This window comes from Saccostrea echinata, unplaced genomic scaffold, assembly GCF_033153115.1.
Source record: "Saccostrea echinata isolate AGI-Se365-2 ecotype Australia unplaced genomic scaffold, CSIRO_AGI_Sech_v1 ptg000054l, whole genome shotgun sequence".
Lineage (NCBI taxonomy): Eukaryota > Metazoa > Mollusca > Bivalvia > Ostreida > Ostreidae > Saccostrea > Saccostrea echinata.
In genome coordinates, this window is record NW_026889803.1 from 14,717,228 (window position 1) to 14,739,830 (window position 22,603).

Here is a 22,603-nt window from a genome sequence, read left to right on the forward strand (position 1 = left end):
AATTCAAGGAATTGTTGTCCCCCGCTTTCGGTGTCATAGTGGCTAGAATGCAATTATTTATGGCATATTGCTTGTTTTGCCTGCCTTGTCTGTGCATCATACAAAAAGACATACATTATTGAATTAATAACAGTCATGGCAAAGATAAAAGCTCCTCAAAACTACATCAAACTTCAAGATGAAGGTCATGAGGTCAACTATCATAATACAATGCAAAAGATCTTGTCATAAGTAATGCACGTGAAAAATATATGAAAGCCTTATCTCTTCTGGAGCAATAATTATGGCCAAAATAAAGATTTTTGATAAGTAGGTCAAAATTCTAGGTCAAGGTCATGAAGTCAAAAATGATATATCTTTCTGAAAGTTGTTGTCATAGGTAATGTACATCTTAATGCCCTATCTTCTCTCATTCAAAAGTTATGACCAATGTAAAATTAATTTGAAACAAGAGGCCCATGGGCCAAAATGCTCACCTGAGTATTCTTTGGCCCTGCGGTTTTCACCAGACTTTGCCCCCTTGTAATACCTTTTGTGGCCCCACCCTAACCCCAGGGTCATGATTTTTAGCTCTTCTGAGCCAAAGGCTCAAAGAGCTAATGCTATGGCCATTTGTGCGGTGTACGCAAACTTTTTAGAATATGGGCTAAAACTCAAGAACCCCTCGGCCAATTATTGTCAAATTTGTCACAGGGTATCCTTGGCCCAAGGGCTCCCGTTTATACTAAAACAAGGGATGTAACCCTTTAACAAGGGGAGATAATTAGAAAAAAAGAAACAAAAGTACTGGTTGCTAAAAAATCTTCTTCTCAAGAACCACTGGGCAGATTATCACCAAACTTACACAAAAGGATGAGGATATGTTGTAGATAAAAATTGTTCAAGGCATCACCCAGGGGCAAAGGGTGTGGTCTCAAGGTCACTTCAAAGTTGACCAAAACTTACATTTTATTAAAATGTTGATATTTTGCTTACTATAAGGACTAGGATCATCAAATCTTGTCAGTTGATGCATCTAAGGACGTCATATCATGTTGACTCAAAAGTAGGTCACGGTGACCTACTTTTTAAATTTTGCGGCCATTTTTTCCAAAATGATTAAGAGGCATATTTTGAACAATTTAAGGCCTATGATCATCAAACTTTGTTAGTTGATGTATCTTGGGTCCTCAGAGTACGTCGACTAAAAAGTAGGTCACCTTGACCTACATTTTGAATTTGATGGCTAATCTTTTTCAAAACAATTAAGGTCATTAATTCGAATAATGAGAGGTTTAGAATCATTAAATCTTGTAAGTTGATGCATCTTGGGGCCATAAAACATATTTATTAAAAAGTAGGTCACCGTGACCTACTTTTTGAACTTTGCAGGCATTCGATTTCAAAGCGTTTTAGAAGCATAATTTGGACATTTTAAGGCCTATGATCATAAAACTTAGTAAGTTGTTGCATCTTGGGTCCTCGAAAAACGTCAACTGAAAAGTAGGTCACCGTGACCTACTTTTCAATTTATATGACTATAATTAAATATTTCGGGTACTAATTGGCTTAGAATCATCAAACTTTGCCAGTTGATGCATCTTGGGTCTTCGGAGTAGGTCGACTGAAAAGTAGGTCACCATGACCTACGTTTGAAAATTTATGACTTTAATTAAATATTTTGGGTATTAATTGGCTTAGAATCATCAAACTTTGTCAGTTGATGCATCTTGGGTCCTCGGAGTAGGTCGACTGAAAAGTAGGTTACTCTGACCTACTTTTGAAAATTTAAGGCTTTAATTAAATATTTCAGGCACTAGATGGCTTAGAATCATCAAACTTTGTCAGTTGATGCATCTTGGGTCCTCGGAGTACAACAACTGAAAAGTAGGTCACTCTGACCTACTTTCGAAATTTTATGGCTGTATTTAATATTTTTTTCAGGTACTATTTGGCTTAGAATCATCAAAATTTGTCAGTTGATGCATCTTGGGTTCTCGGAGTAGGTCGACTGAAAAGTAGGTCACCCTGACCTACTTTTCAATTTATATGACAATAATTAAATATTTTGGGTACTAATTAGCTTAGAATCATCAAACTTTTTCAGTTAATGCATCTTAGGTCTTCGGAGTCGACTGAAAACTAGGTCACCATGACCTACTTTTGAAAAGTTATGGCTTTAATTAAATATTTCAAGTACTATTTGGCTTAGAATCATCAAAATTTGTCAGTTGATATATCTTGGGTCCTCGGAGTAGGTCGACTGAAAAGTAGGTCACCCTGACCTACTTTTCATTTTATATGACTATAATTAAATATTTCGGGTACTAATTGGCTTAGAATCATCAAACTTTGTCAGTTGATGCATCTTGGGTTCGCAGAGTTAGTCGACTGATTTGGAGGTCACTGTGACCTATTTTTGAAATTTTATGGCTTTATTTAAATATATCAAGTACTTATTGGCTTAGAATCATCAAACTTTGTCAGTTGATGCATCTTGGGTCCTCAGAGAATTACAAGTGATAAGTAGGTCACCATGACCTACTCCCAGGTACTAATTGGCTTAGAATCATCCTGGGTTCTCAGGGTGTTTTATTTAAAATGCAGATCATGATGACCTACCTTTGGAATTTCAAGGCTATATCTAAATATACAGGATACTTAGAGGCTTCAAATAGAAGTGATAGGTTGTACAGTTTATCAGAAGAGCGATTCAAGGCCCTTGGGCCTCTTGTAACAATTTAGAAACTACACTACCAAAGGATACATAAGTTTCAGCATTTCTAGCCCATTGGTTCTTGAGAAGATTTTAAAAGATTTTTCCTAATGTATTTCAATGTAAAACTTGGATTCCCTATTGTGGCCCCGCCCTACCCCCGGAGGTCATGATTTTAACAATTTAGAATCTGCACTACCCCAAGATGCTTCCACATAAGTTTCAGCTTTTCTGGCCCAGTGGTTCTTGAGAAGAAGATTTTTTCTATATATTTCAATGTAAATCTTGGATTCCCTATTGTGTCCCCGCCCTACCCCCGGGGGTTATGATTTTTACAATTAAGAATTTACACTACCCCAAGATGCTTCTATATAAGTTTAAGTTTTTCTGGCCCAGTGGTTCTTGAGAAGATTTTTTAATGGCCCCACCCTAGTTTTGTCTTTTCTTGATTATCTCCCCTTGTAAGGGGGTTTGGCCCTTCATTTTAACAATTTAAACTCCCCTTCACCCAAGGATGCTTTGTACTAATTTTGGTTAAAATTGGCCCAGTGGTTCTTGAGAAGAAGTTGAAAATGTGAAAAGTTTACAGACGGACGGACAGCTAGACGGACGGACGACGGACAATGGGTGATCAGAAAAGCTCACTTGAGGCTTTAGGTAAGTTGAACTTTATTCACGTGTCGCTGATTTCGACTTTCATCCTCTTAAGCCACCAAATCACCCCACACTCTGTGAGTAATGATTTTTGTCAATATAAGCGCACACAGCCTCCCATAAATAGATTTCCAATCCCTCCTTTATAGATCGTTTGCTGGAACGGGTCGTCAATTTTTCAATTTTCGAACATAATGAACTTATGGTCTTCTGCAGATTGCACAGTTGTTGAAGGTATCGTCAATACAAATGAAATTATGAGTACATTTTTCTGCAATTCTTCACAAAAGTAACACTTCATTTTTAGCAATTGTTTTATATTTAAGAGGCTCAAAACACTACTCACTGTAGAGGTTAAATTCCGTGGTAGTTCATATGCAGTTAGACTAATGTGCACTTTGATGTAAAATAAACGGAAATCTACTGTGAACGACACAATTAGGAATAGATTAAGGTATTCTTAACATCATATTAAACAAAGGTATATATTTTCCAATGTAAGTAAACAACAATATGATTTCTGTTTACAAAATTTTATTTCTTTGAACATTTTTCATGGAAAAATGAGTGAATTAAAAAAATGACCAGACAATATTTATCAACCTGCACTAAAAATACAGGCAATTAGAATGAAGTTCTGTCTTTTGATATTATCTTAATACTTGCCAAATATCTCAAGTCACAAAAAAGTCATGCCCAAAAATGATGCATTTAAAATGTCAGGAGTGCAACATCCCAACTGACTTATAACAGATTATCGCAATGTCAGAGACTGTATAATTTGGAGACTGGGAAGGGGAGGGGGCTTTACAGCTGTGACTGAAAATCAACAAATTGTTCTGTTTTCCATATTTTTTTTTTGCATCAAACTTTGAGATAAATATTGGATAAGATTTAATACATGTCTGCAGATCAAGTTAGATACTGTTAAATCAGGCAGAGTTCCTATATTTAGTATGGAAGAGGAGTCAAGACTGGCAGACCACATTAAAGAAATGGCTCAGTTTGGCTATGGGTATACTGTGGTTTCATCATTATTCGTTGAACACCAATTTTCGTGGATTTCGTTGTTGAGTCGATCCACGGAATCAGATGTTCATCGAAGTTTGGTGCCTCCAATTTGATTTATGATAAACCTTTGAAAAGCTTATTTCGATTTTCCTTAATAAATACGACCCCCCCCCTTTTCCCTCAACAATTTGACTCTATAAACGTATTTTATCATTTTAAGAATATTTAAGAAAAAAATAAGAAATACTATAAGATAATTATCTTGCAGTTTTGAGTCAAGATGTTTAAATATTCTGCACGCAGATAAACAAACAACACGTAGATATGTCAACGCGGTGTATATACCAATCAACGGTGTTACCCCCAAAAGGATGATAATCAGGTGTAAATAATATGTAAAATTTGTTATTCTCAAAAATTCTAACGGTCCAATATGAATTATCAACTGCACAATAAGAACGGGTACATGTATATTGCAGAAGTCCTGCCATTTCGCAGACGGTATTTGGAATTCCTCGCCCTTTATTGTTATACCATGTATACTACATTGTAAACGATTGAAGATTTTTTAAAATACAGATGAGTAAGACATAAATAATAAATTAAGAGTTTTCACCTTTTATTATTTGCTTTTAAATATTAACGTACTCTTAACATTGTAAATGTCGTGAAGGTTCCCGCTGAAGCAAATGGAGAGAGAAAAAATGAAAAGGTGACAATTTTTTTGTACGACCATTATCGACGAATTTACATATCCTCGAAACTGTGATTTTTACTAAATCCATGAAAATTTATGCCCACGAATATTAATGAAACCACAGTACCAGGAAAGAAGTTGTGAACCTGGCTAATGATTTTGTAAGAAGTTTGGGGAAACGTAACAGAGATAACCCACTGACTCTGAGGTGGTACCAGGGATTCATGTCCAGGTGGGAGGAACTTCGTGTAGTAAAGCCAAGAGCCATGGAGATTCAGAGAGCAAAAGCAGGTAACAAAGAGACAGTAACTTCTTACTTCAAAGAACTGCAGGAAGTCATACATAAAAACAATCTTCAGGATAAGCCCCATTTGATATTCAATGTTGACGAAAAGGGGATTCAGCAACATCATTCCCCACCAGCAGTAGTTGCTGGACGACACCTTATTGTCCAAGAAGTAATGTCCCAAAAGTCATCCACCACCACAATTTTAGGATGTGGAAGCGCTGCGGGTACAGCAATTCCACCATACTTTGTTTTTGCAGGAGCAAGAATGCTCCCAGAGTTTTTGACCGGAAAGTCTCCTGGGGCAGATGGTACGGTATCAGAGACTGGATGGTCTAATTCAACTATATTTCGAAAATATCTAGAGGAGCACTTTCTTAAGTATGCACAAGGAAGGGGAGGAGAACCTATCCTTTTACTTCTAGATGGCCACAAATCACATGTCTCAGTAGGTTTGGTTGACTGGGCGAGGCAACACAACATCATCCTATTTATTCTACCTGCCCATACCAGTCATTTTTTGCAGCCTCTGGATGTTGGATGTTATGGGCCCTTCCACAGGATCTACAACAATGAATGTTACAAACAAACCAGGGCTTTGTCTTCTGTCATCTCTAAGTATGACATATGTTCAATTGCATGTAGATCATATACAAAAGCACTTACTGTGGAAAATCTACAGGCAGCTTTTAGAAAAACAGGAATTTATCCTTTAAATGAGAATGCAGTCAACAGGGATTATCTTCTTCCTTCTCAAGCATTCCAACTTCAGCAAGATGAAATCCAGTCCCAAGAAGTGCAGACTACTGAAGATGGAGACAGCGGGCGCATTCCCCTCACACAGGGCCAAGATACACCAACTATATATGGCAGGGGACTTTTTCAGTGACAAAATTGAAAACTTAAAGAAGATAAAATCTGAGAAAAAGGTGAAGAGCAGAAACACCTTATCAAAAATATTAAACTTCAGGTCACTGTATAACCGAGGAAGAAGTTCATAACAGATCGTAGAACACCAAGAACCTACATGTCCAAAGAAACGTAAGTCATGTCCAAGTAAGAAACAAAACAAAAGAAAAGTATCCAAGAAAGTTGATACTGACTCACAAGAAGCTGGACCCAGTACATCTGGTAACCGTAACAGTGATACAAGAACTGTTCTAACAGATTCAGATACAGATGAAGAGGAGATATCAGAGAAAGATAAATGCTGTGTGTGTAAACAGTTTACACCGGATGAAGTGAGAAAGAGTGTATTCATTTCATTTGCCAAGTGGGTACAGTGTGACAGGTGTTTCCACTGGGTTCACTTAGGAGACTGTGCTGGGAGACGGGTTATCAGGAGAGGGGATGACTTTTTATGCCCACACTGTAAATAAAAAAAATCTGAAATGTAAAAACATTAATTTAACTTTTTATGAAATTTTGAATTGTGCATTTATTGATCTATTTAATCTACTTTGCTGATGCATTATTCATCAAGTTTGTCTAAAATACACCAGTGTAAGCTTTATTTACCTCTTTGATTTTTTCCCCATACAAGTTTTCTTGAAAAGTAACGAGAAACATATCATACAGTAGGCATGGCCTTATCAAATTCCAGAGGAACGAAAATACGGTATGACGTCAATTAGTAAATATATTATATGTCACAGGGTCAGGGTCTTGTTTTATTCAGTGAAAACAAAACTGGTTCGGTCTTCAATTATTTAATTATGGATACAGAAAAAAAAACCTAGAAAATAGAAAAACACACTCACAACACTCATACAAAACAAAAGACAAAGACAAACACGAAACATAAAGACATTTAAACGTTAACGAAAAGTAAGGGTAATTAAGATATTAATACGACTGCCAGAAGATCGTTACCTATATTTAACAAGTAAATGAATTACAAGATTAATGAACATCTTACCAGGCATCCAGTATTAAAATCAGGAATAAATAATACACATCGATTGAATCGATCTAAGGCATAACAAATCGTTACGTTATCTCTCACCGTAAAGGCACAAAAGCTTGGGGTGGGGAATTTGGCGGGTTTCCTACTTTATATAGTGCACGAGTTAGTAAAAACATGCATATAAATTAGTATAGTGAAATCCATTGGTCCATGGTAGGTCACTGGTCAGTCATACGTATAGGAATGCTAAAAATAGAAATTCACCTGTACAAAACAAAACACTCGCACATGGCTCTCACATACCTGCAAAACCGGTTGTATTCGATTGGCTATGCGCGCCAATCGGAATACGATATTAAATATTTCGCAAAGCATATACTAGTATTTAATAATAATAATAATAATTTAATTACAACTGTGACATATAGAATACTCCATTTTGAATACGAATCAAAAAGTCTTCAACAAGGTACGATTAAAAAAAATGATAGGCACACATGATAAGTAGGTTGATGGTAATGATGATCAAGAAAAAAGTTTATTAAATCGCACGTGCTGCCCGTTCCTATAACGCATATTGTCTTAAGGGGACGATTTATGGGTACTCTAGGATACTAAAATAATTGATGATGTTCTTGGTGTTGTGAAATATTTTACCACAGTATTGAAAAAGGGAAAACTGATTCAATGTGCAGAAAATGTTATAGTCTGTTTTAATTTTTGCAACAGCTGATACACACAGTTATACTGGTAAATGCAATTTCTCAGTTGATTGCATGTAATATGAATAACAGTGTAAAAAAAATGCTTAAATGAATACAAAATGAGTGTTACATTAAAAATTGCAAGAAGTGGCCAATGTTAACATCTCTGTCAAGTGATCATGCAGCTGTGAACACACATTAATAAGCACTGGTCTCTCTCTCTCTCAAAAATTAAATAAATAAATGAAAAATTATTATATAGTAATATTTTAGTTGCTTAGCTAAAGCTTACTCCAGACTATGCACACTTGTTCACATGATATTCAGCAGAGAGACATCATAATGCAGTGAACATTATACATTTATTGACTCATGATTGTGTTCTTGGGCAAAATTAATGCATTTTGTCGACCCTCGAACCATACTGTTTGCCTGAGGCCATTAGGCTGAAGGCAGACAGTTTGGTTTGAAGGTCAACGAAATGCATTCTGCCTGAGAACACAGTCAATAATTATAATGTTTTGTTATACCCTTTATTTCATTAACATACATGTAACTTATTCTGGCTTCTATGATGTAATTTTCCTTTACCCGCACTGCAGTTTAACTTGGTCTATTTCGCCTCTGTCAAACACCAACAAATGCAAATAAGAGTTATCTGACACATCAGTCGAATATTTAATCGATAGGTCCAATATCTCACTCTGCGGTCAAACATCGATTTTCGACAGACTGCTCAATAAAACATTGAAAATGTTAAACTTTTTTAGGATGAATTTATATAGTAAATAATTTCTAAAGGTATATAACAAAAATGTGATAAAGCCTGGTAAACTCAAAACTAGATCATAATGACTCTCATATTTTAAAGAATTAAAGATTCATATTCTAATTAATTTATGTATTATTAATTGTTATCAAATTTATTTCTAAACCTGAGACATTTTGCAGACATTGTGCTTTCAATATATAACGATTTTCTAGTTTCTTTGTTGAGGGGTAAGGTTTAATATTCTGGAAATTCCATATCCCATCTATATCTAATACCATATTAATTAATTAGCTTTGCACCAAAATATTTTTAATATTTACAATAAATTAGATATTTGCATTGTACGGTAACCAGCAGCAGAACAAAGTGTTATGAAGAGAATATGATTACTTGAATGTAAAAGATGTTTCTCACAGCTGTTACAATCCGCATTACATGTATTACTTATCATTATCTGAGTTTTCATTAAAATAATTGACTTTTACAGGCACAAATGCAGGATTTTCCATTAGTAAGAGAGGCACTTTTAGCAAGGGAGGGGTCTCGAGACAACTTATATCCCAAGAAGGTCAAGGACAGTGTTAGGTGGGGGTAAAAGCCCCTGAAGCTCACGAGAATAAGCAATTAGAGAACCTTATTTTGACATAAATGACTCTAATTTTACCTTTATTACATCATTTGATATGAAAGTGAAAACTATATGTATAAAACATATCTGAAACACTTTTTTTTGTTTTAGAGGGGCTAGTGCCCCCACCTGAATCTGTGTGCTTGTATGCATTTTAAGATTTTAGTGATAAATGCAGTTGAACTTCGGTATCTGGAACACTGATATCTAGAACACCATGGATATGTCAAAGTAATTTGGAAGTCCCAACTACTTATTCTTTAAGTATTTTACCCTCGATATCTCTAATCCTTGGATATCTTGAAGTTTTTTCTCGATCTTATCAAGTTCATTATAATGAGTTTTGACTGTATATGTAGCTATGTGCTTGTAGTAATATAAGTAAATAAAAAGGAAAATAATCTTTTACACAGCAATGAAGAGCACAATTAAGATTACGATCAATAGATTATTTTTAACATGTTCAAATCCTGACAGTTAGCTTGTTTTTCTGGTATTGATTTTTCATGTGCTATTTCACAGATTTTATTAAGGTCTAGATTTTATAGTAAACGAAAGATTCCTTTTAGAAATGAATTCAATATTTTAATGATCCTTTACAACTATAGCTCGGTAAATTAAGGTGTATTGGGACAAAACTTTTAGGTAAACTCAGCTAGCGATGAAACATATCTGTATTTCAAACTGCCATTTTCAATGAAAAATGAAGAAAATCAGGTATAGGTATGGAAGTTTCCTTTTCCACCTCAGACCAAAGAAATGTATCAAGATTGCTGACATGCAGTCTCTCAGAAAATCAGAAAACGTTTTTTCCCATATTTTCATCACCTCTGCTTTAAAATGATATTAAACTGCATGTATATAGGTAAAATGGTTACTTTTGACATGATTCAAATTGAATCCATGAAAATGCTTCATTTTCTACATATAGTTATTATAGCCATAAAGTAGAGAAAAAAATTATGATATCATAATGGATCTAGCATCAAAAAGACATTATTTTTATTAGATCTTGACTGTCAAGTTATATCAAAGGGTTTTATGTTGTACAACTTTTGCCCTCATGTTGATAACATTTTAACATTGAGCATAATTAACTTTCAGGTCTCTACAGCAATGTTATTTCACAGAGTTCTGGAGCTGCACCTCGATCGCACCATACCTCTATCTTGAAACACAGTTGTGGTACATAGATTTAGACAATCGGTCATCTACAAGATGCCTCAGCACAAGTCAGATATATTTTACTGTTAAGAAAACCCTTAGTTCAAGTGACGTATCCCACTCACATCAGATACAGAGGTAATTTCAATGTACATATGAAAGATTTGTTAAAAATAAAGTCCCTAGGGCCAGAGGCTCAAGGGAGTTTCTGATTGAAATTTGTCTGTTGTGTATTGGTGTACTGGTATTCATTGTGAGTATTGTTGCCCTTGTTGTCATCTTTGTAATTTTTCCTCAGATCCACCAGGACAATTTCAACCAACTTGGCACAATTATAGTATTCTTGAATGAAGAAGATTAAAGTTCAAATGAAGGGCAATGCTCCCTAAAAGGGAAATACTAGTAATAAATAAGTATGATGGGGTAACTTCAGAATCTTCTTTTCAATAAGACAGACTTGCAGACATGAAAGCTACCTGATATACATGTAGCACTGATTTGTTAACATCATTGTCCTGGAGGGTTATGAGGGTAGGGAACTGTGGTAGGGCCACAATAGAGATACAATTTTTACATTTTATTTTACATGGGAAAATCTGTAAGAACTCCAGGGCCATGATTAGAATGGTATAAAATGTATACAAGCATTCTTAGGTAGTGCAGATTGAAGGTTAATTGTTCAAAGCAAGACCATAGGGGAAGGGTGGTAAAAAATAAAATATTTCATGATAAAAAAGGGGGCAGGGCCAAGGTGATTCAGGTGAGCCATGGGCCTTGTGTAATTATTAATCCTTTTTGTTTTAAATTTGACAGATATATTATTACTTAAAATGTTTAAACAAATATCATTATGTTAGATTTTTTTCTTTTCAAATCTTTTCAAGTCCCTCTAAATCTCTAAATGTAATTAAAAGAAGATAATATATATAGTTTGAGAAAAATCCAGTTTTTTAGTACATGTACAGTAAAGTACTGGTAGTGTGTACCGGCATATCTAATGAAAAATTCAAAGTGTACAAAGCACAAATGAATATTTTAATTGTAAATGCTTTCTGTCACTTCATAGCTTTTTAATCCAGACAATTACAAGATTAACTACTGTCAACAATTGCTTAATAAAGTTCATAAACATGACCTTCATTAACTTGAATTAATTCCTTTATGTTTTTTTTGTATGTTGTTTAACGTCCCTTGAGAGAATTTTTCACTCATATGGAGACGCCACCACTTGCCAGTGGAGAGCTGCAAATTTTGTCCTATACTCGGCACTTACGGCCATTGAGCTGTGAGGGATCTTTTTTGTGCCAGCACCTATTGTGACACGGGACCTCGGTTTATGCGGTCACATCTGAAGGACCGGTCTTCATGTCCCACAGTGGGATTCAAACCTACGACGTAAGGATCAACTCCTTACTTTGCGACTCTAGAGCAGACACTCTACCACTGTGCCATGTGGGCGACAATTCCTTTATGTAGTAATCATAGCATTATAAAGTATATAAAGTAAAGTATTATAATACACACTATTTCAAATGCCTAAATATTTTACTCTGTTTGTTTTTTTTAGGTATTTATGACAGTTAAAGAAGCTTTTAAATCAGTGTGGATGTGGATATTAAAACTACTTGAAGGATGAGGAAAGGAGCCCTTTAAAAGGTACTTGTTAAGTTGGACAGGGTAATAAGGTAAAATTGTTGATTTGTTGTAAATATATGGAATGATAATGCATATATAGATAAAGATTCAATACATGCATTATTTAAGTAATGCATCCCCTCTGTCCACAATGAAATTTTAAAATCTTTTTTTTAAGAAGTTGATTGGATGAAATGATGGATTAATTGGCAGAATGCTTCACTTTTTGCACATTTAATTCCATAATGAACATTTTAAATGTATGTGTAGAGGATGTTCAGTGTTTTTTAATTGGATGTGGAATTTATTTCTCAAATGGGGCAGGATGGCTTAAGATTTTGAATGATATCTGCATTTTTCTTCAAGAATTTAAGTGATAATTAGTGAATTTGAAATTCTTGGTTAAGTGCCATGACTGAGGTCATAAATCATCCAACTTGAACATCTTGGAAGGAAAACAATCTCAAAAGAATGGTTAGACTAAATGGCCACAGTTACAATCTAATATGCAAAAACTTGCAGATTCAGATAATTAACTTCTTTAGGTCAGAGTCTTGCAAAAATAGAAGTCATAATATTAGGTACAATTATTTTTCTTTGTGAAAAATATATGTAGACAATGTCAAATCAGTATATAAGGGTGGATGCATGAATGATTTGTGAATAAGAATGTGGAATTCCTCCCATTTCTTGGTCTTTTGGTTTAAATTTATGGTCATATTTCATCTTCATTTGATATGTCTCAGATGAGCATCATGGTCCATAGGCCTTTTGTGCAGATATTAAGCTACTAGATTTGAGTATTAATACAAGAACAGACCAATGTGATAAATGTATAATCTTTGAATTGGTAAAAATTTTTTTTTTTTTTTTTAATCTAGATCACGCATTTATGAAAGAAGACAGCATCAGCACTGCCTTAAGATTCCAGTTGAGACCTTTATTTGTGTACTTACAGTCAGAAGATTAAAGAAGGACAATAGCAGAATGAAACACATGCTAGCAGACACTGATGTAATTGAATCCAGAATATGGTGATCAATTTTGAATGATTTTATCCTCTGGTTGAAATGATATTGATCAATTTTAAAAGTGGTTGACAATGAATTCTAAATACATGTATTTTGTTTACATGGCTTATTAACTCTGTAAAGTTTGCAATGTTTTGGGTTTTTGTGCCCTCTCATTGAATGTACAATTGTACATGTATTGTAATAGCTATTACCTAGTACATGGTTTTTAGTACCCTGCTAGCATATGAGGATAGTAAAGGGGGTTACTTGATTAATCTCAGGAAGTTTATTTATTGTTCCGGTTATCTATTTTTTCATATCATTACTATTTCTTCATTTGCTTCTTGTTAATAGAAAACATCATGTGATATTTTTATTTTTCATTAATGCACCTTAATTAACTACTGTGACAGTCAAAAAAATCAAAAACTTTCATAAGAAGGAGTGGCACATTTTAATTCTGGATTTTAAATCTATTTGCCTGATTTAGTACTGTATGTCTTTACCATCAGCAAACATAATTAAAATAATTTTACAAGTGCATAAGCAATATGAGGTATTTTTAAAGAATTTTACTACGATTTTAAAATATGGAATTATCATTAATTTGCATGTAGCTTTTATGATCAGTAAGATTAAAAATAATGGTAATATAAAAGTATAACAAATTTTATTCAAAGAAAATTTATTTTAATTCATCAAAAGTATATAGATGTTATATAGGAATCAATTTTTTTGTACAGGCCTAGCAATGTAATTTTTTTTTCAACCAGACCAGAACTTCCCAGAAGTCCTTTCAATGTAAATATATATAATAGAAGTTAATAGTCATCTCTTTTTTCTGTACTGTAGTAATAAACTATAATCTTACAACAAAAAAGAAATTTTTAACATGAAGATTGCAGCCCATATTGCTTTTTATTGAATTATCTCCCTTAATCATTGATAGATTTGTAGTGCGTTTTCTGTAAACATTATTTCAGAAAGTGGGAAAGGTTTAAAATTTGTTTTAAACTCTGTTGATTTTAATTCAAGCATAGTATATGTCCTAAATACATGTTTATATCACAAATGAAATTGCTACTATCAAGACATCAAGACATATATTATTATGTATTCTACACAAATTATTGATCTTCCCAGAGTTATTTCCCTGGTTTACAGTGGAAAATTTTTAAATACATGTATCTTTTAGTGTAAATGACATGTATGACTGTTATGCTAAAAGCTTTTAAAAAACTTAAATTTATTTATGTTTACTGTCCTTGTTGTGTAAAGCATCTATATTACTTTCAAGTATTAAGTTATGTTGAAATAAACTATGCCATTATTAAACAGTAATCATTTTTATATCATCATATACATGTATATTGAACCCTGTTCATTGGAGCTGTGGTCAGTGTTTGGCACTGGGTTCAGAATATTTCACAGAGTGGGGAAAATGGGTAGAAAAAATATATATGCATGGTAATATTTAGAAAACATCTTCTTGGATCTTTTCCCAAGTATGACCTCATTTTAATGGTTGTAGAATGAACCCTACATGCATATATTCTAGATTTTTAACTTTAAACAGCCCTTAGTTCTATGGTAAAAGCACAATAAGATTCTTTTTAATAGAAATGTGAAGAATTTTGCTCACCTTGACATGAGGGAGGGGGGTATTTTGATATACTCAGAAAGATATGATTAGGATCATGGATCAATTTGATCAACTGACACCTACATATAACAGCCAGATTTAAAAGGGGGAGGCTAGAATGGTATGGTAATTTATTGCAAAACCCAAGAACCCCAGCCCTCCAGATTTAAAGCTGTTTTGTGTGTCTTGCAGAAAATATTTTACTTTCAGGCTACCATTCCTTCGGTATAAATTTTTTTTCTTGCCAAAATGTTCATTTGATACTTTTTTCATTAGAAATACCAATATTCAAATTCAAAGATAGACCACTGAATTGACAAGTTCATTTTGGAAATCCAGAAAAGGCTTGTATGGGTTCTAAAGACCTTTCCCCTTCTCGATCTCTCTAAAAAAACCATAAAGTTTGCCAATTAAAAAAAAAGATTTTTTTTGGCATTTTCATACTTCATTTTTTTACTCCCTATTTTTACAGCTTTATAATTCTTCCCAGGAAGTGTGGGTATGTACCTTGAACCCCCTAGTCCTGGATCCATCCATGCCTTCCATAAAAAACCTGGATGCCCTGGAAATTTATAAAGCCCTAAAGACAAGGGGGAAAAAGATGAAAAAAAAATATTGGAAATGGGGGGGGGGGACTTCTCATGAATAAGATGCTTAATTTCCTCCATGTTTATGACTTTTCTAACCAACTTGCCATGGAGGATCCAAGTCATTGAAGTTATACATACTTTATAATTCATTAAATTTCATATATAGTTTTGAACATCCCAGGGAGCTCCCAGCCCCCCCCCCCCCCCCCCCCCCCTCCAGTGTGAACTACCTCCATGTTAATGACTTTTCTAACCAACTTGCCATGTGTATGGGGACCATGGTTTCAAGGAGGATCCTAGTCATTTAAGTTACATTAACTTTAAAATTCATATAATTTCATATATAGCCTTGAAAATCCAGGGATCTCCAATACCCCCCCCCCCTCCTGCGTGAACAAAGTGCTTTAATTTCCTCCATGTGAATCACGTCTAACCAACATGTCATGTGTAGGGGGCCATGGTTCCAAGGAGGATCCTAGTCATTAAAGTTACTTTATATAATTCATTAAATTTTAAATAGCTCTGAAAATCCCAGGGATCTCCAAGTCCCCCCCCCCCCCCCCCCCCGTGCCTGGAAGGGGATATTGGAACCGTTTTATTAGACGAGAAAAATCTTGTATAAATTCGTAACATGTATATTAAGTTTGATGTATATTTCTCAAGGAATTAAATAATATTCATTACGGTAGAAAATGCAAATGAATAGAATGCTGAAAGTCAGATGAAGTATATATACATGTATATTGGTATACAAAAAAAAAATCTAATGGAGTATGCAAAAATCTTTGCAAAACACCCAAAAGACCCTTTGGTTAGAGGTTATTTTTTTAAACTACGTAAAAATTATGCTAAACTCAGAAAGTTTAAGTGCAAGCAGTTTAAAAGCAACATGCTTCAGAAAATAGATGAACTACACCAAAACAATCCTCAAGAATACTGGAATCTTATTAGGGACATTTCTAACAAAAAATCAATAGATAATGGGAATGCAATATCTGCATCATCCTGGTTGACACATTTTTTAACTTTGAATACTGTCAAAGATTCATTTAAACAAAGGATTGCTTTTTTAGAAAAGCAAGTTTGTCAATTAGAGGCTCGGACATGTTTTAATGAGTTAGATTTTCAAATCTCTGAATCTGAAATATCAAAAGCAATCAGTGGACTCAAATGTAACAAAACACCCGGTCTTGACAGAATTTCAAATAGTATGTTAAAATATGGGCAAAATTCATTATTGGCCAGTCTAAAGAAATTGTTTAATTGTTGCCTAGTTAATGGAAAATATCCCAATCAGTGGACTGATGGACTTGTAACAGTTCTTCATAAATCTGGAAACACAAATGACCCAAACAACTATCGCGGAATTACTATTACAAATACAATAGGGAAACTCTTCAATAGTATTCTGAATCTAAGATTGGATACATTTCTTTCTAAACACAATGTGATAAGTGACTGTCAGCTTGGGTTTACTAGATCAGCAAGAACTTCAGATCATATGTTTATATTAAGAAATATAATTGAGACTTATTGTCATACCAAAGAAGGAAGGATATATGCATGTTTTGTTGACTTTCGTAAAGCTTATGATACTGTAATTCATTCTGGCTTAAAATACAAACTATTAAGATTATGTATTGGAACAAAGTTTTATGATCTGATCAAAAGTATATATAGTCAAAGCAAATCTTGTATTAAAATGAAAAATTCTCACACAGAATTCTTTGACGTCAAACTAGGGGTAAAACAGGGCGATAATCTGAGCCCTACCTTATTTAAAATTTTTATCAATGATCTATACCAGAGTATCTTCAAGACACCCCTAATCCCATCTTACTAATGATAAGGTAGTTAACTGTCTTATGTATGCTGATGATGTGATATTGTTATCTCAGACAGCAGTAGGTCTTCAATCTAAATTGCATAAGCTACAGTCCTTTTGTAATGACTGGTGTCTGGAAGTGAATGTAACAAAAACCAAAATTCTCATATTTAATAAAGCAGGCCGTTTGATAAAAAAAGAATTTAAGCTATTTGATCAGATATTAGAATCTGTGTCTTCTTATAGATATTTGGGGGTACTCTTTAGTGCCTCTGGAACCTTCTCATATGCTCAGGAAGACCTCTATAAAAAAAACTTTGAAAGCATTTTATAAACTGCAAAAAGATTTTTTGTCTTTGAAACCCAGTGTTAAAACATCCCTTCATGTTTTTGCTTTATGGATGTGAAATATGGGGGAACATCAATCGACCTAGTATTTTCCTTAAAACCTGCAAACTCTCGGTGTATGACATTTTTTATAAGTTAAAGTGTGAGAATCTACACATAAAATTTTGTAAGAATATATTAGGATTGCATAGAAAAAGTGCAAACTTCTCCTCATTATCTGAGCTCGGTAGACTGCCTCTTCATTTTGATATTATTTAAAGTATTTTGAATTATGTCCATAGATTAGAATGTCCAGACATGTCATTTCCATTATTGAGAGCAGCATACTCTCAAAGTAAGATTAACTGGAGTAACAGTATACCATCCTGGTATGGAACATTGAGTAAAATTGCAGAAATATTAAATTTTAATAAGGATACTTTTTTTAACAAATTGCAAACTTTCAAGACTACATGCAAAAAATTCTTATTTGCATATTACATGAATGAGTGGAACTTAATAAGATTGTCACAAGAAGGTAAACTGGATACTTATGTTAAGATCAAAACAAATTTTGGACTTGAAAAATATTTACTTTGCCTACCATTTGAACAAAGGAAAGTAATATGTAGTTTGCGTACATCTTCTCACAATTTACAAATAGAAAGAGGTCGTTATTTGGGCATTCCTAGAGATCAAAGACTTTGTACTAAATGCTCAATGAATGTTATTGAAGATGAAAAACACATACTTTTTGATTGTTTGAATTATGTTACAGAAAGAGAGAATATGATGAATATTATACAAACACACTGTATCAATTTTGCTCATTTAAATAATGAAAATAAGTTGTTGTGGGTTCTAAACTGTGAAAATATTGAAGTGCTTTTTACTGTATGTGAACTAGCTAGACAAGCCATTTAAAATATTATGCATATAAAGTCACATTGCAACATTTTCTTTAAATATATAGTACATGTAAATATATGTAATAATAATACATACAAAAATTGACACTTCATGTATTGTAATAGTTAGTACTTTTGCATTGCCACGTGGTATCTTTTGCAATGCGAGGACTGTAAAATCTCCCCACTTTGCATTAGGGTACACGGTAGTACTATATCATTTATCAACATTACTTACATATACAGTGTCAAATTGTACAATATACAAATACATGTACTGTAGATTATTATTTAGTATACACATAAATTGTCTGTACTGTTTGTAATTGTAGAAATCATACTTGTTGTTTGTGATGCCTGAAAGGGCCCTGATTTGGTATATTGTTAATGCTGACAATGACTTTTGCGTGGATCTGTTTCGGAAACTGGGTGAAATTGTTTATATAGTTATATATGTAAAGGTCTGCCGTATTACTCGAAACTGGTATGTCATGAGTTTTATACAGAAAACAGACTATAGGTGTGAAGGTTTTCTTTCACTGCGAACCTAATGACCTTTGACTAGTTCAAGAAAAACCACGTGATGTAAATTTAAATAACAATAACATTGGTAGGGGTGACTGTGTCAACAAAAAACATAATGCCTGTAGGATTATGTAACAATCTAAACAATATATTGTTTTGCGAAGTGCTCAACATACTTATCCCTTTCTGTTCTTGGCTGTGTTGATGAATCACTAATTGAGTTGGTCTAGTTAGAGCTGACCGTGACAAATCTCTTGAACGAAAATAAATGGAAGACAGACGTGCTACTTTTAGAGTAAAATGTAGACACTGTTTTTTTTTTTAATTTAATATACATAATTTTATTCACAAAAAGTGAATGGGATTGGGCAGCAGGCAAAGTCTATTTTAGCCCCCTCCATGTAGACTCTGTCCAACCTCTTGAACTTGGTAGGGGGAGGGAGGAAAAGAGTCTTAAAAGTTTTTGATAATTACACAAAAAAATGCATACTGTATGAGATTTTATGTAATGTGAACTGTTTCTTCTTATGGATAAACTTAAGAATTATAAGTTTTTTACAGTGTGAAAATAATATTACTTGATAATCAAAATTGAATCAACATTCGTCACATTTAGTTTTTATGAAAAAATTGAAATTTTGACTCTTGAATAAAATAGTTGCATAAATTTTACGTATTAAACCAACAAAGTAATGGAAATGGTTATGCATTACTATACTAAAGAAATGGTAATGTAATCCGTTACTTTTAAAATACAGATTAATGGTAATGGTAATTTAATGCCCAAATTCTAGAAGTAATGGAAATATAATGCATTAATTTACAATGTAATTCACCCCAAGTCTGATGTAGCACCATTTATGTAAGTGAAATTTAATTTCAAAAGGGTACTAGAAACAAGTTTATCGACATATTCCCCAAATGCTTCTTTTCTATCTGTACGGTCACTAAAAACATTTTCATTGTTGAAACAGACATTATCACAGTTGTCTAAGCCTACTTAGTTAAGCTTTTCTGATATTGCGTCCAAAGACAGAGTAAAACTATTCTATATATTCTATACTGAGATTATTTACGAAAGCTATATGTTACCCATAAAGGATGTTAAAACAAAACATTGTAATTCTCAGTCTTTTACAGCTTTTTGCTTTCTTTTTGGGGTTTAATAACAATGCATTCTCTAGGCAAAGAACAATCATTAGTAGAATCAAGTCAAAACAATGTTCGGAATATCAAAAATACCGAAACATTTATGACTATATTGCCAGTAAGTAAAACAGCAGCTCTTTAATACATTTTATTGTAGATTTCCGTGCTATGTTTACTTAAGACCCTTTCTTCTTGGACGATTGGAGTTCTTATAATTATAGATAACTCCAGTGACGTCAGAATAAAGATTTCATCCATGAAATCTTATTTATTCAGGCTTAATAACACACGTAGATGTATCCAAGCATCGCTTCTTTCCTTATATGAAGAAAATGAATGCCAATGCTGAACATTTTTGCTGCTTTTGATTCACTTAATGTGAAAAAACTGGGTAACTATAACATTGATTTCTTTCTCACAACCAATAAATGCTTTTTTCTGTAGTACAGGGTGCATAGGAGATTTCTAAGTATATAAGTTAATGCTACTGACAAATTCATATATGTTTTCATTACGCATTTAAAGAGAAATGATTTAATCAGTTGGGAAAAATCTCGAGAAAAACTAATCAATAAACTGGAAAAAGAAATGCTAGGAAAGAATGTAAATATACAATAGGGAATACGATAAACATTCTCGATTTTTTAAAGTTTACATAATATCATTTACATCCGCTGAATATTTTCTCCTTTATTTCTATTTAAAAAAAACTTTTTCTTTATCCGAAGCAATAAACACAGTTTACATGTCCTTTATAGAAATTTCAATGGCAATTCTACAAACTTACGGATCTTCAGATTAATGGTGGTACTGAAAATTGAAATTTAATTTTAGTCGTTTCAGAACTTGCATGATGTTGCTTCTAACATTCATTAGAACTTCTGGACATTTCAGATGGCTATGGGCTTCATGCAAAGGCATTGAAGCTTAAAGCAACAGTTGCCTAAAGTATTCGCACATAGAGAGAGAGAGAGAGAGAGAGAGAGAGAGAGAGTATTGCATAACATGTTAATGATTGATATGAGGTTAAAAAAAAATGGAAATTACAATGGTATTTTTATAATTAAAGAGTTTTGAAAAACATTTTAAACGGAACACAAAGTCAATGCATATGTCATTATACGTGCATCTTTATATTTTTGAGTATAATACAATGCACTAGTGTTTATCATATTTAAGTTAAATATATGTTTTAAAGACGTACAACACACTGGGGGAGATAACTCTTGCGATTTCAATAAAACGTTTAAAATGACGTTAAATTTGACGTTCATTACGAAGCGTCAAAATGACGAGCGATACGATCCCGATGTAATTAATGTAAAAAAAAAAATAGAATAGAGGTTTTTTATTGTGGTTTCTTTAGGAATACCAAATCCTATCCTTGATCATTTGCGCAATTGCAATAAATCCCCCCCCCTCCATAAAAAAAGAAAAAAAAGGACAGGTTCCCTAAACTTCTTTAATTTAAATTTAGTTAATTCTTTAATATTGTATTTATGATATACACTAAGGCATTTTTTAAATCTAAAAATGTTAATGGTACTCTACATTGCTTTTTCCCGTTACAATCGCCAATCGGCAGCATAACATTGAGAATAAATATTACCGGTACATGTATGTTTAAATATTATCATATTACGAAAATAAACATTTTCTTTTTCTTTTCTTTAAAAAAAAAATGGAAAAGAGTACCCGTTTTCAGAAGGTCACTGATCAAAGAGAAACAACTCTAAAAATGTGGAGGTGTATGTCTTTCCTCCCCTTAGCTGAGTTATTCCTCCTGTTTTCCGAAGAATTATGAGTTTTTCCCTCACAAATACACAGATACATTAAAGATTTTACAGTGTGTTGCAAGGAACACAAGAACTAAAATCCAAAGTATCAACAGTTTAAAATTATTTACTGAAATTAATACAACGGTTGCATCCCACTGAGAAAATCTTTTACTGTAAACAGTATCAGTTCGCATTTCCTCGAATAAAAACAAAACGATTGATACCAATGTAGATGATACCATTGTAGATGATTAACATGAATAATTTTAATACTGATAAATAATTTACAATTTGGTACGATTGAAGTTAACATGGACGAATACTTCATTTCCATTCATTGAAACAACAGGAGGATACAATATCCGGGGGCGGGGGCCACCCCTCTCGTTTGAAAACAGAAATAATTTAAAACCTAAATGCACATATATTCCATTTTCATCACAAGAGAGTTGTACATACACCACTGTTGGTTCACTTAAAAAATAATATTCAATGCAAGTAGGTCATATAAAGGTTTGAAACTGCACCTGTGTGCATGAACTCCAAACCGGGCACGTGGTCATAAAATCCTTAGAAAAATGGTTTTACTAAATATAAATACAAAAAAAAAAAAGTATTTAGAATAACAAAAAATATCAGTAGTCAATATCTAATCTGTATACACGAATGAAGGACATTACTTTAGGAGTTCAAT

At 33.3% G+C, this 22,603-nt stretch overlaps 1 protein-coding gene and 1 long non-coding RNA gene across 2 annotated transcripts; both read left to right on the forward strand.

Annotated features, from left to right (window-relative positions):
- Positions 1–4,305: 4,305 nt before the first annotated feature.
- Positions 4,306–6,232, forward strand: LOC133204647 (uncharacterized). Its single transcript, XM_061340400.1, has 2 exons — positions 4,306–4,364; positions 5,182–6,232. The coding sequence occupies exons 1-2, from the start codon at positions 4,306–4,308 to the stop codon at positions 6,230–6,232; spliced, it is 1,110 nt and encodes a 369-aa protein (XP_061196384.1).
- Positions 6,233–9,172: 2,940 nt separating this feature from the next.
- On the forward strand, positions 9,173–13,091 carry LOC133172364 (uncharacterized). The gene is made up of 4 exons (XR_009718932.1): positions 9,173–9,316; positions 10,458–10,655; positions 12,085–12,173; positions 13,034–13,091. It is a non-coding gene; the product is annotated as an uncharacterized LOC133172364 (long non-coding RNA).
- The last annotated feature ends 9,512 nt before the right edge of the window (positions 13,092–22,603 follow it).